At 46.0% G+C, this 12,664-nt stretch overlaps 1 protein-coding gene across 1 annotated transcript in view; it reads right to left on the reverse strand.

The window, feature by feature from the left end:
* TSEN2 (tRNA splicing endonuclease subunit 2) overlaps nt 1-11,905 on the reverse strand; it is a 32,696-nt gene extending 20,791 nt beyond the window's left edge. The window contains exons 1-4 of the mRNA XM_080913908.1: nt 11,877-11,905; nt 8,579-8,787; nt 6,848-6,929; nt 2,229-2,265 (exon numbers count right to left, since the gene is read on the reverse strand). Coding sequence (XP_080770034.1) covers nt 2,229-2,265; nt 6,848-6,929; nt 8,579-8,767 — 308 coding nt within the window. The 5' untranslated portion in view covers nt 8,768-8,787; nt 11,877-11,905. The remainder of the gene's footprint in view (nt 1-2,228; nt 2,266-6,847; nt 6,930-8,578; nt 8,788-11,876) is intronic.
* Between the last annotated feature and the right edge of the window lie 759 nt (nt 11,906-12,664).

Raw genomic sequence — 12,664 nt, forward strand, 5'->3', positions numbered from 1 at the left:
CTGGAAGAGCGTTGAAAGGAAGAGTCGATGCCAGAGAGCAAAGGAGAAGGGGCAGAGGGAAGAGGCAGCAGCTAGGACTGGAAGCAAACCCACTCAAGGCTTCAAGAACCCCACACCTCTCAGGTTCCCAGGCCCTGGACATGCCTCTCCCACTGGCCAGACGCCTTCTTCTATCTGGTGGGCCCATGTCTGGGCCATTCCAGAGCCAGCTCTTGAAGGTTCATTCTAACCTCAAGTGAGGAACTTAACTTCCCATGGTTCAGTTCCTTACGGACAGAACATGGATATCAAGAGGATGGGAAGTCTTCATGGGGATGGGGTGAGGACTCAGCAGACAAGAGAGAAGTCTGTCCCATGCACAGTGTCTCTTGCACAACATATCCAGCATCACTGCCATAAACCGTTGCTTTATTGTTCTCATGGAGATGAGCCCACTTCCTCATTGCAAAGTCAGGCCATTAGTGTAGTTTTTCAATGAGGTCATCCTCACTGAGAGAAAGACAGAGAGACAGAGAGAATGAATATATATTGAGGGCTGAAGAAACCACCAGAAGCTGAGGTTTGCAGGAGATGTCCTCTTGTGCTAGCCTTCCTGATAACTGCTTTCAGGTTCTAGAATTGAAGATGCATTTCTGTTGCTTTAAGTCAGAGTCTGTGGTCCTTTGGGCTGGCAGCTAAAGGAAACATACATGAGCTGAGGACCATTTCTGGACACTCAGACTGTAGGCACTGCAGTGCTAATGAGTGATGCTCTTCAGGGATCTGTTTGGGACTCACAGCCTCAGACAGGTGTGGCTTCTTGTGATCACCACAGCTAGCATGGTCTGGAGAGTCCTCAAAGCCTCCATCTAGTTCTGAATCCTAGCTTTGAGTACAGTGACCTGAGCACTTGGCCTTCCAGGAATGGGGGTTCTGCCAGGTTCTAAGTAAGGAGCACTCCAAGCCTAACCTGGGAACATGCCTCCCGATATCCTGCCTGCCAGCAGGGCACAGCCATGCTTCTGCCATCAGGGCTAGGTGGGAACATCACTGTGGACTTGGCATAGTGAATCTCTATGGAGGGGCTGGGGTCTGAATGAGGGCACACAGACAATGAGGTTTGGGATTAACAGACATCTGTCTTGTTTTATGAAAAAGGGACATGCTGGCTAGTTCTGTCAGCTTGACACAAGCTACAGGTCATGTAAGAGCAGGGAATCTCAATTAAGACATCTCTATAAGATCAGGCTGGAGGCAAACCTGTAGGGCATTTTCTTAACTGATGGGAGAGGACCCAGCCCATTGTGAGTAGTGCCACTCTTGGGCTGGTAGTCCTAGGTGCTATAAGAAAGCAAACTGAGTGAGCCATGAGGAGCAAGCCAGTAAGTAGTATTCCTCCATGGCCCCTGCATCAGCACTTGCTTCTAGGCTTCTGCAATATCTGAGTTCCTATTCTGACTTCCTTTGGTGATAAACTGATGTAGAAGCATTAGCAGAATCAAACCTTTTCTTCCCCAAGCTGCTTTGGTCATGGTTTTTCATCACAGCAAGACAAGGCAGCCTCAAGAAAAGGGGATCACTCTGTAACCCAGGCTAGATTGAAACCCGCTATGTAGATCAAGCTGGCCTTGTACTTACAGCAATCCTACTGTCTCAGAGCTGATATTACAGGCATGAGCCACCACTTAGTCCTAATCTTATACAGAGAGATACGAGGTCTGGCCTTGATATCCTGGAACCGACTCTGAACTCAGGCCTGTGAGAGATGGCACAGAGTAGAGGGCCATGGGTTCAGTATCTGGGGCTGTAGGGAGATTAGGGGATGAGGGGGAAGAAATTCTGGGAGTGACATGTTGGGATCAGTTGAGTACTTACTGTACAGGTGACTGTGAAGTTGGGAGAATTCGTCCAGAGTGTCTAAGAGGAGCTGACAGGAACTTCTGTGAGACCCTTTGACTCTATAGTGTAGAGCAAGCATCTGCCCACATTGGCTGGGAGGCCTGCTTAGAATACCAAGTCTCAGGACTTGATAACACATTCTAGACATGACAGCACTTGGTGTTTTTGGAGGTGACCTGAACAATCAACACATGCAGATGGGATCTGAGCCATGTTAAATTCAGACTAATTTTTCAAGTATTATCTACTCCCAGGAGAAAACAAAGGCACAGGGTGCTGTCATCACAAACTACCTAACACCAGACCCGAGAAGACGCAGCCACATCAAAGCCAAGGTAGCTCTCACTTACTTCTCTGAGGTGATTATAGGCATGTCTGTCTGCACACCTGGAACAGAAAGACATTCTATTAGTTCCGGACAGACTTCCTTAGAGGGAAAAAAACCCCACTAAAACCCTGAAAAAAAGATAATTTCAAGATCCACACAGTCACACAGCTAACTGTCTACTGGCCACAGCTAGCCTGACCGCTGTCCTGTGCATATACAACCTCTCGCTGGCTCAGAAGCACAGATATGTAAGGGGACAGTTCATCTGTGGGATGCTTGGGCCCTGTGTGCCGCTTTCATTTTCATTTTCCCTCTGGGGCTGGAGAGACCCTTGATGGTGGTGCAGTTTGGGGTACGGAGTTGGCTTCAGCTCTACCTCTGGGTGGCACTAAGACAAGGCCTTTCTTCCAAAGTTTTTTTTTTCAGGTCACTTAATGTTGCCTTTAGGATAAGTTGTCTCCTTTTCCACATTCAGCTTTGTGATGGTTTGAATAAAAATGACCCCCATAAGCTCATAGTTGAATGCTTACTTGGTCACTAAGGAGTGGCACTATTTGAAAGGATTAGTAGGTGTGGCCTTGTTGGGGGAAGTGTATTACTGGGGGCAGGCTTTGAGGTTTCAAAAAGCCCATAGTCTCTTTCTCTCTTCCTGCTGTCTGTGAATCTGCACATAGAATTCTCAGCTGCTTCTCCAGCACCATGTCTGCCTGCATGCTGGCATGCTTCCCACCATGATGATAATGGACTAGACTTCTGAAACTGTAAGCAAGCCCCAGATCTCCACATGAACAGAACACTGACTAAGACAAGCCTCACCTGCGGGCTAAGGAGGTTTGGCTGGAGGCTCCTCAGCTTGATGCTTAGGAGGAGGCAACGAGTCTGCTGAGAACAGATGGATTCTGGGGTGGTTTATGAAGCAGAGGCATTCTGACAGGAGAAAATGGACAAGTCTCTTGCATGAAGGCTAAACAGTAGGTGACTTCCCTAAGACAGCTACTGCTAGGGCAGTTATATAACCAACTGAATAGACTTAGCCAGTGGATCAAAAAATATTTATTCATTTATTTTGAAATAGGGTCACATTATGTAGTTCTGGTTGGCCTAGAACTTGCTATGTAGATCAGGCTAACCTTGAACTCATAGACTTCTGTCTGCCTCTGCCTCTGCCTCTGCCTCTAGAGTGCTGGAATTAAAGATGTGCATTGCTGTGACTGCCTTTAGGACTTTAAAGTTTTATTTGTGTGTGTGTGTGTGTGTGTGTGTGTGTGTGTGTGTGTAGCTGGAGTTCAGAGGGTTGTGATTAGGGAGCCAAACTTGGATCTTGGGCAAAACTAGTAAGTGCTGTTAATGGTTGAGCCATCTTTTCTACAAATATTTCTACAAAAGAAGGATTACTTTGAAATATTAAATTTTGTCATTGATGAGCATCTGAGGGAGATCTGCAAAGCCTGACCTCCCCTTTGGGCCCCACCCAGGCCTCTTGCTGCGTGCTGGAGACAGAGTCCAGGCTGTCCACACATTAGACAACATCCTTTTTTCTTTTTTAAGACAGGGTCTGGCTATGTACTAGGCTAGCCCCAAAGTCACAGAAATCCCCCTGTTTCAGTGCTTCTATTCTACACTGCTAAGATTTCAGTGTGTTTCACCATGCCTGGCATTCACTTTCATTCCAGTATTTGTTTGTTTGTTTATTTATTTATTTACTTACTTATTTATGGCTCATTTGCAGGTAGTTCAGGCTGCCTTGAATTCACAAGCCTCCTCTCAGCCTCCTAAATACTAGGCTATCGGAACTGCACAATCAGGTTTGGCTTTATTCTTACTTTTTAATGGGTACACAAAAACACAAAATATGTAACATCAAGAGGTAATATAGCTTTCATCCGTGGATACTTGAGTAATTTTTAGGTCAGGTCTAATATCTACCTCCTCAAATGCTTTCATCTTCAAAAACACTATGGATTGCCTTAAAAAAACATTTTAAAAATGTGTTTCAGTGTTTTGCCTGCATGTATGTCTGTGCACCACATGCATGCAAAGGTCAGAAAGAGGAACTGGCTCTTCTGGGACTAGTGTAATGAATGGATGGTTGTGAGCTGCCATGTGGGTGCTAAGAACTGAACCTGGGTCCTATGCAAGAGCAGCCAGTACTCTTAATGGCTGTGCCATCTTTCTTGCCCCATATTCATCTTTCTTAGGCCTGCATTTTGGTTTACCCACAGCTCATAGCTTTATACTACAGTAAGGCCACAGCCCCATCCTGCTCTATGCATTTCTAAGGTTAAGGCTAGCAGGTGGTCTTTGATCGGTGAGCTCCAAGGCAAGGCCCAAAGAGACTTCAGCTCAGAGTTGCTTCTTGCAGCTGATATGCCTTTGCTGTCATTATTAAGTTAATATAATAATTAATTACTAAATTAATATAATAATATATAATTAGCCTACCCCATTGAGCAGATTTCCTTCAGATCAACATAAAAATGAACTTTCATGAATTAATGCTGCTTAGATTAATTAGAACAAGATTCTAGAGAATTCCTGATTCGATTCAAATAATTTTAGGAAGAAAGTTTTAAGAGATGGTTTTAGTTGTTTTGCTAGAAAGATGTACTGAAGTTAGAATTAAGAACAGAATGTGCCCCCTCCTCATAGAGTAAGAAACACAATGAGATTTCATAATCACACTAAAAAGAGAAATAGACTTGGGACAAATTAATGTTCAAGAAAAAACATTTAGGCACAAGGACATAGGCACAGGTGTGCACTATGATAAGCAAGGCCATGAAAAAACAAACCGGTTGCTTTGAACTTATAACGAGCTTACAGAATGAAACACTGCTTTGAACTTAATATCAACATCCTCTTGTAACTCCCATTCTATGTAACATTTTATCTCTGAGGTAATTTTCTAAAGAACTTTTCATCAAAGAAGGTATAAAAAGGCTAAAGAAATAAAGTTGTTGGTTGGATAATTTGGCTTGCCCCATTTGTCCATCCATCCATCCATCCATCCAATGTCTGTCTATCTATAATGTACATATATGTATATAATGTAGGTATATGTGTAAATGTAAGTATGCATGACATGAATACTTGTGGAGTGTATACGACAGGTGGTTGGGCCCAACGAAACTGAATGTGTTAATGTGTAAATGAGAATGAATGAAAATGTAAAGGCGTGTATAAGTGTAAATGTATCTGTGCATATGTGCCTGTGTAAAACATCTTAACTCTTTTCCTTTCCTTACTCTCTGGTTCACAGAGTTAACCAGACTAGCCAGAGAGACTTCTGGCTGGACAGAGAGGGGAGCACTAGCAATAAATTCTTCACTTAGCCCTGTTAGGTGAAAGGTATTGACTGCCCAAGCCTGTGGTTTTTAATGACAAAATAAGCAGGGATGTCTTTTAGGATTTTTTTATAAGTTATCAGCAAGCCTTTAGTATAGACAGCTAGAGGGCCAGAGACCACCAGTTTTTAAAGCCACCTCTTAGTCCAATGCTGTGTCCCATTTCAAACCATTCTAGACCAGGCTGGCTCCCAGCAACAGGTCTGAGCCACTATACTTAGCTTTTAAAAAAAAACCTTTTATAATTTAAAAGTTTTTATTGATTGATTGATTGGCTTTTTCAAGATAGTCTCTGTAGCAGTGGTTAGATTAGAACCAGCCAGGCTGGCACTGAACTCCTCCCAAGTCCTGGGATTAAAGGCATATACTACTATGCCTGACAATTCTTTTGTTGTAACCTACTGGTATTGCTTAATTAGTTGTCATGGAGATGCCTTGGAAAATGTATCAGGAGAAAAGATATGTAATTGACTACATCTGGAATTAACTAAAAAAAGGCAAGCAACTGGATACAGGTAAGAGGGATTTTTCTTGACTGGATCATTTGAGGTGGGAAGACTCACCCTAAATCTGGGCCACACCTTCTGATGGCAGCCCCTATAACAAGGACAGAGAAGGAAGCTTTTACTTTCTGCCTGCTTGCCCTCACTTTCACTGACAACTTCATCTACCCCTTGACTAAAGCACTGCTCACTGGTGCTAAACCTACTCTGGATTCAAATAAAGACCAGCTGACATCCCACATCAAAACTGAACAACTAATGGATTCTTGGCCTTTCTGTCAGGAGACAGACAGCCACTGTTGGACTAGCTGGACCACAGCCTGTGAACCACTCTAATAGATTAGTGACAAGCACTTTTATCCACCAAGTTGTCTCACCATCAGCCCCATATTAATAAAAATGTATAACAATGCCATGGTTATTATCCTATCAGGCAAAGCGTAACCAAAAAGCCTGAATAATAGTTTTTCTGTTTCTGAGGGGCAAAGGATTGAAATCAAGGTCCTTCCTATATGTGTAAGATCTTTAACCATTATAGAAGGAAGGTGAAGCACATTTCTAATAACTAGGAAAGATCCTTTTGCCTGATCTGCTGGTAGATGAGAAATTCTGAGTTCAAGGCCAGCCTGGGCTGAGCAGTGAGACAGTAAAACAAAACAAAACAAAACAAAACAACCTCTCCCCAACAGAATAGCTGTTTTGATGCAAATTCTTGCATCTGCTCTGCTCTTCACTTCCAGAACTTACCATTTCACCAGGACATGGAAGCACCAAGTGAAAGCTACATGGCTCACCTTTCCATTTGGCAGCCAGCTTGGGATTGGAGATTGTGAAGTTTGGACGACTTCTTGAAAGAATGCCTTTTCCAAAGTAACCCTTCCAAGAAGAAACATGGTTGATACTCAGTTGTTAGGTCTGCAGCTGCAGTGGATAGAACTATTCAACAGCCTCACGCTTCCTGATTTTCTAGTGGTCATACATTCCCAGTGTGTAGATGTTTATGTGTATGTGTGCATATGTGGGTATGCAGGTACACGGGTGCACATGTAGAGTGCAGGTGCATGTGTGTGTGCAGGTGCATGTGTGTGTGCAGGTGCATGTGTCCATATGTGGGAGTGCAGGTACACATGTGCACATCTGCATGCCATCAATGTTGATTATGTCCCATGGGTCTGGGGTCTGACCTTGTGTACTCTATTCATGGATCCATCTCTGCAGCCCCCCAGCTTTCAGTACCAGCCCGTCTCTCTCATGATGAATTACTTTGGCTTGTGTCTGGGATCCTGAAGGCACCAGAACAGGCAGGGGCAGCTTCTTCTCACATCTGGCTCAGAACACAGTTACTGGGGAGTGAGAGCTATACCCACTGCAGACATAGGTGTTCTTGGATTCCTTCGTACTCTGGAGTGGAAGTGTCCCTCTCTTTCCTGCTGGTTCCCCCAAATACATAATTTCCCTGCTTTTGATTATAAATAAAAAGAAAAAATAGTAAAAATTATTAAAACTTGTCCAGTATGTGTAAAGCCTCGTTTTACCTTATACACTGTGAACAAAGGCCTCAGCAGGGAGCCGTAGGCAGACAGGACCCAGTGAGGTCTTAATATACCAGGTCCCCAGGAACCCCTGGGCTGAGGCCACTGCCATTACTGTACAGTCTCTAGAGAAGGCAGAAGAGAGGCAGAATGCCCATCATCTGCCCTGAGCTGGGAGCAGGGGCAGGATTCACTGTCACGGGTGAATCTTCCAGTGGGGATGGCAGGGACAGCTCAGAGGTAGAATACAAGGCCCTCAGCCCAAACCCCAGCACCAAACCAAACTAGCAAACCCTAAAGCTGGACTGTGGTGACAGGAAACTGCTCCATAAGTTTATGATGTCACTGGATTAAAGATATAAGGAGTAACCATCATGGCTATCAATTACATCCCAATCGGTTTGTGTAAAAAGAAAACAATGACCTTCTAAGAGCTAATCATTTAAATTTTATGTGTGTGAGTGTTTTGCCTGGATGTATGTCTATCTGTATACCACATGTGCTTGGTGCCTTCGGAGGCCAGAAGAGGAGACTGATCACCTGGAACTGGAACCGCAGACAGCCGTGAGCTGCCATACTGGTGCTGGGAATCAGATCTGGGTTCTCTGGAAAAGCAGTCACTGCTCTTAACTGAAGAACCATCTCTCCACCAGGCCGACTTTTAAAATGTCCCAGCAATAAAACAGATGTGGAGAGTGGTCTCATCTGTTGTCCTGTTTAACAAGTGCCCAGCATGGAGAGAGAGCAGAGATGTTGGGGAACTTTCCACAGGCCCTGGCTCATGGGCCCTGTGCCACTGGGACGGGACAGAAGTCAGTAGGGGTGACTGTCAGTTTTTACTCATTATCTTTCTGTATTACTTCTTTGCCTTGACTATACACGGCTTCACCCTGTGTTGTTGGAGTATAGGTTTGTGGCTGGGCACGACTATCTCAGGCACACAGCTGCTGCATATGGTTTGTTCTGGGAGGAACCGGAAAGGCCTGGGCTTACCTTCCCATACAGCTGTTCCATATCCTCTGTGCCCCTCACCACCACATTGTTGCTAATCATTTCAGCCTGGAATATTCGGAATTCCTTCCTGGGACCTTGGTCCTGACCAAAGGGGATGGGCAGTGGTGACTCGTAAGTCTCGTACACTCTTCTTTTCCTCTTTGGAGCACGGAAGACGGCCTCTGCCATCCTTCAAGGATAACGGGTCTCTAGAGGACAAAGGAGGGAACCAGTCAGTAACCAAGGACCAACAGAGCCAGCACACTCAGAACCAGGTTCATGTGGTTCATGTGGTCTCCTGGGGAAAAGCAGAGTATTTGTAAAACAATGAACTAGAAGACATAACGTAACAAGGAAATCGGTTACCAGAGTATCTCAGACGCGAAGACCTCTAAGAAGCCAGTGCCATTACCTTAACTGAAACTGGTAACACCAAGACCTAGCTAGATGCCCTGAGAATTCCTGCCTTTAAGGACAACACACTTTCTTTTCCTTGACCAACAAACATTCAGTGTCTCCCAGGAACTGCTAATACTTAGAGGTACTGGATATAAAGTGGATGAAAAGCTAAAACCAAGAACCTGTCCTGGGCAGAATTAGTCTAGTGAGACTGCCATCTTCTGAAGGTCCACCCTAAGAAACACCATATTCCCCAGTGCAGTGAGTCCTCAGTGCTCTCTGTTTGTTTGCTTTATTGAGACAGGTTTTGTGTGGTCCAGGTTGACCTTGAGCCATGTAGGTGAAGATGACCATGAACTCCTTGTCTCCCTGGCTCTCTTCCTTCCAAGTGCTGAGATTTGAGGTGAGTCGCCATGCCTGGCTCCCACTTTTAAAAGGAAATCTATGAATCATAGCAGAGTTACTGCCATTTAAGGGCCGGTTATGTCCAACCAAATGCCAGTGGGTGTGTGCAGGGACTGAAGCCAGACTGTCCGTGCTGTATCCTATTCTGTGTGCTAGCTTCCTCAGCACACACACCCAAATCAGAAAGCTGCTGCATCTTAGCTGCAAAACTCCCCCAGCCCTCTGTTCTATAAAGGGGGAGGAAACCAGCTTCTTACAGCCATGGTTCACCGAGTGCTTGGGACAGGACCTGGTGGAGGGGCATCACCCATACTAATGATACTGGTTATGAAGTGAGTGCCAGAAATGCCATTCTACAGCCAAGACAACATTCAGGTCAGTGAGGCCTGTAAAGGGCCCTGTGAAAGATGGCACTGGGCTAACTGCAGGGCGGTGGGAATGAGAGCCCAGGCCCTCTCCATGGGTCCCTCAGGCACAGGTTACAACTGTTCACGTGGTCTAGGGCTGAGTGAGATGCCACGCAACTACCAACTAGGCAGAGAATTACCTAGAAGGATCTGAGGAAGCTGAACACCTCCTTATTCTGGGTCTTACGCTGATCCAAGGAGACAGAACAAGTGTGGAGCACACACAAAAACAAGTTGGATGTAACACGGAACTGCTGCCAGCACAAAGCATTGCTGAGCCACGGCCCAGGCACATGTGTACATTCCAGTTGACAGATGCTTCACCAGGTGGGCAGGGGATTTGAACCTGCAGCTGTCTAGGGTCAGGTCTACATATGACTTCAACTGAGAGGTTACAGGGAACTTTCAGGTCGCCTCACAAAGGACAAAATGCTACTGATGATCTGGGTGCCCTTGCTCTTGAACCAGCATTCATTAGGCAATAGAGCCTGAGGAGGTGGGTGGCTTTAGTGCTGTATGACCATTAAAAAGAAATGATGTGGAGGGAGCCCTGCCTGCTCTTTTAGAGGACTCAGGTTCCATCCTCAGCAGCCACATGGAAGTTATGCCATCTGTAACTCCAGTCCCAAGGATCCAACTCTTTTGGCCTCTGTGGGCACTGCATGCATGTTAAACATAGACAGGACACATAGGCAGGCAAACACTGGCAAAATGAAGAGGATGAGGAGGAGGAGGAGGAGGAGGAGGAAGAGGAGGATGGGAAAAGTGGTAATAATACAAATATCAAGCCTTGGCCAAGGTGTGATGATAGCTTCACGGAATTCTCACGAAGCCAGGAGCTTCAATAAAGACAGAAACATGGACCAAGGAAGCAAAGTTAAAACAAATGACAAGTGAGTGTCAAAGAGACCCATGTATGGGGACAGAGGGAGGCTTAGTAGTTAAGACCCAGGTTCAATTCCCAACTTGCACATGGTGCTTATACACACCTGCAACTCTACTTGAGGGGATCAGATATCCTCTTCTGGCCTCCTTGGAGAACCAAGCACTCAAGTGTTACATGTCACAGTGCAGACTCATTCATGGAGGTTTACATGTAGAGGGTAGACCACACCAGGACAGTGGTCTGGAGAAATGGACATAAAGACTTTAACTTGCTTCTTTCCCAAGTGCTGGAGATTGAACCCAGGGCCCGGCTCATTCAAAGAAAATGCCCCATCAAAGGAGCCACAGTCCCAGTCCAACCACTGTTCTTATTCCCACTGTACAAGTGAGAAGAGTGATTGGGGGATGGGGGAGGGGGCTGAATGTACCTGCAAAGATTGTTAAGGAGAAACCTGGCCATGCCTGACGCCAAAGCACATTTCTGTCCATCAAATCTTCCCCTAACCTGCTAGCCTAATATTCATTTAAAATGTTTGGTTTTGCTGACACATTGTCTTGCTATGTAGCTTTGGCTAGCTTTAAACTCACTATGATCTTTCTCCTTCCCATGTGCTGCGGCTAAAGGCATGAACCATCACAGCCAATGGTCAGCCCAACCCTTCTTATATACTCCTAAATGTCAATCCAAGCACAAACCATACAGGAAGAGGTGGATTTATATAATTTCCCAGCACTCTTGGATCAGCTGTCAAAGAAGCCTCGCTTATGGCAACATTCACCCGAGTTCTCTTCTCATTTATTTTATTTTTTGAGACCAGGCCACACGTAGCCCAGGCTAGCTTCAAACTTGATACGTAGTTGAGGCTGGCTTTAAAAACAGCTGATACTTTTGCCTCCCCCTCTAGAAGTTGGGATTACAGGCGGGCAGCAGTCAACTGAGTCCCATCCTCACCCGTTTGAAAGCGTCTGTTTCCCCCCTGCACAGCTCCTGAGCTGAGGTGCAGGGCTGAGGGCCAAGGCAGCCCAGCTTAGGTCTGGGGCAGACTGTCAGCGAGAGCGAAGGACTCGGTAGCCCTCAGGACGCTGTGCCCATGCGCGCTTGAGTGACAGCCAGCCCCTACCCCACCCACGCCTGGAGCGGCTCACACGCTGGACACAGAACACCAGAGACCGGCCGGCTCCCGACCTCCCGTCAGTCTTACCTTACGCGGCCACGCGCGCCCACCGTTACTTGGCAACCTGGGGGCGGTGCTGCAGCCGTCAAGCAGTACGGCCGCAAAACAAGCTGCGCGCAGCCGCAAAACCGACCGGCTGCATCCTAGCACAGCACGCTTGCGCACAGCACGGCTGACGCCACCTTCCGCCCCATTCCTCAGCTAAATCTAATGAGGAAGGGGTAATTTTCCCCGCCTTAATCCTCACAGCAATCCCCTCAAGATCCACCCTCTCCCCTTTGAAGATACGTAGGTCTCACTGTATAATCCTGGTTTACCTGGCGCTCAGTAGTCCAGGCTGGTCTAGAACTCACGGAGTTCCACCTGCCTTTGCATCTCAGTGCTGGGATTAAAAGTACTCACTGCCTGGGGGTTCCAACACAAAGTCTATTTAAAAAAAAATTTTTTTTTTAAAAGAGATGAGATATGAAGCGACCTTCCTCAAAAGACTGCCCTCAGCGTGATAGGAAATTTTATTCAGTAATGAACCCTGAATATTACAAGGGAAGATGTGCCCACTGGTGTAATGGTGTGAAGGTTACCGAGGCAAACGGCGCTTAATGACTGGATTTGAGGTTTTTCGGAGGAATTCATGCTTGGTATTGTAAACTTATTCAAAAGCCTGTGTCGAAGGCCCTAAGGAGAAACTGACTACAATTGTCTTGTTAAATGAAGAGGTCCAACTACTTCCAAATATTTTGGTTATAACCACAGATTACTGCTGCCTTCAACCCTGGCTAGAGAAGCTCCTCTCTGCAGAGGGCAGTGGTGTACTG

This window comes from Micromys minutus (assembly GCF_963924665.1).
Source record: "Micromys minutus genome assembly, chromosome: 3".
NCBI classification, from domain to species: Eukaryota; Metazoa; Chordata; class Mammalia; order Rodentia; family Muridae; genus Micromys; species Micromys minutus.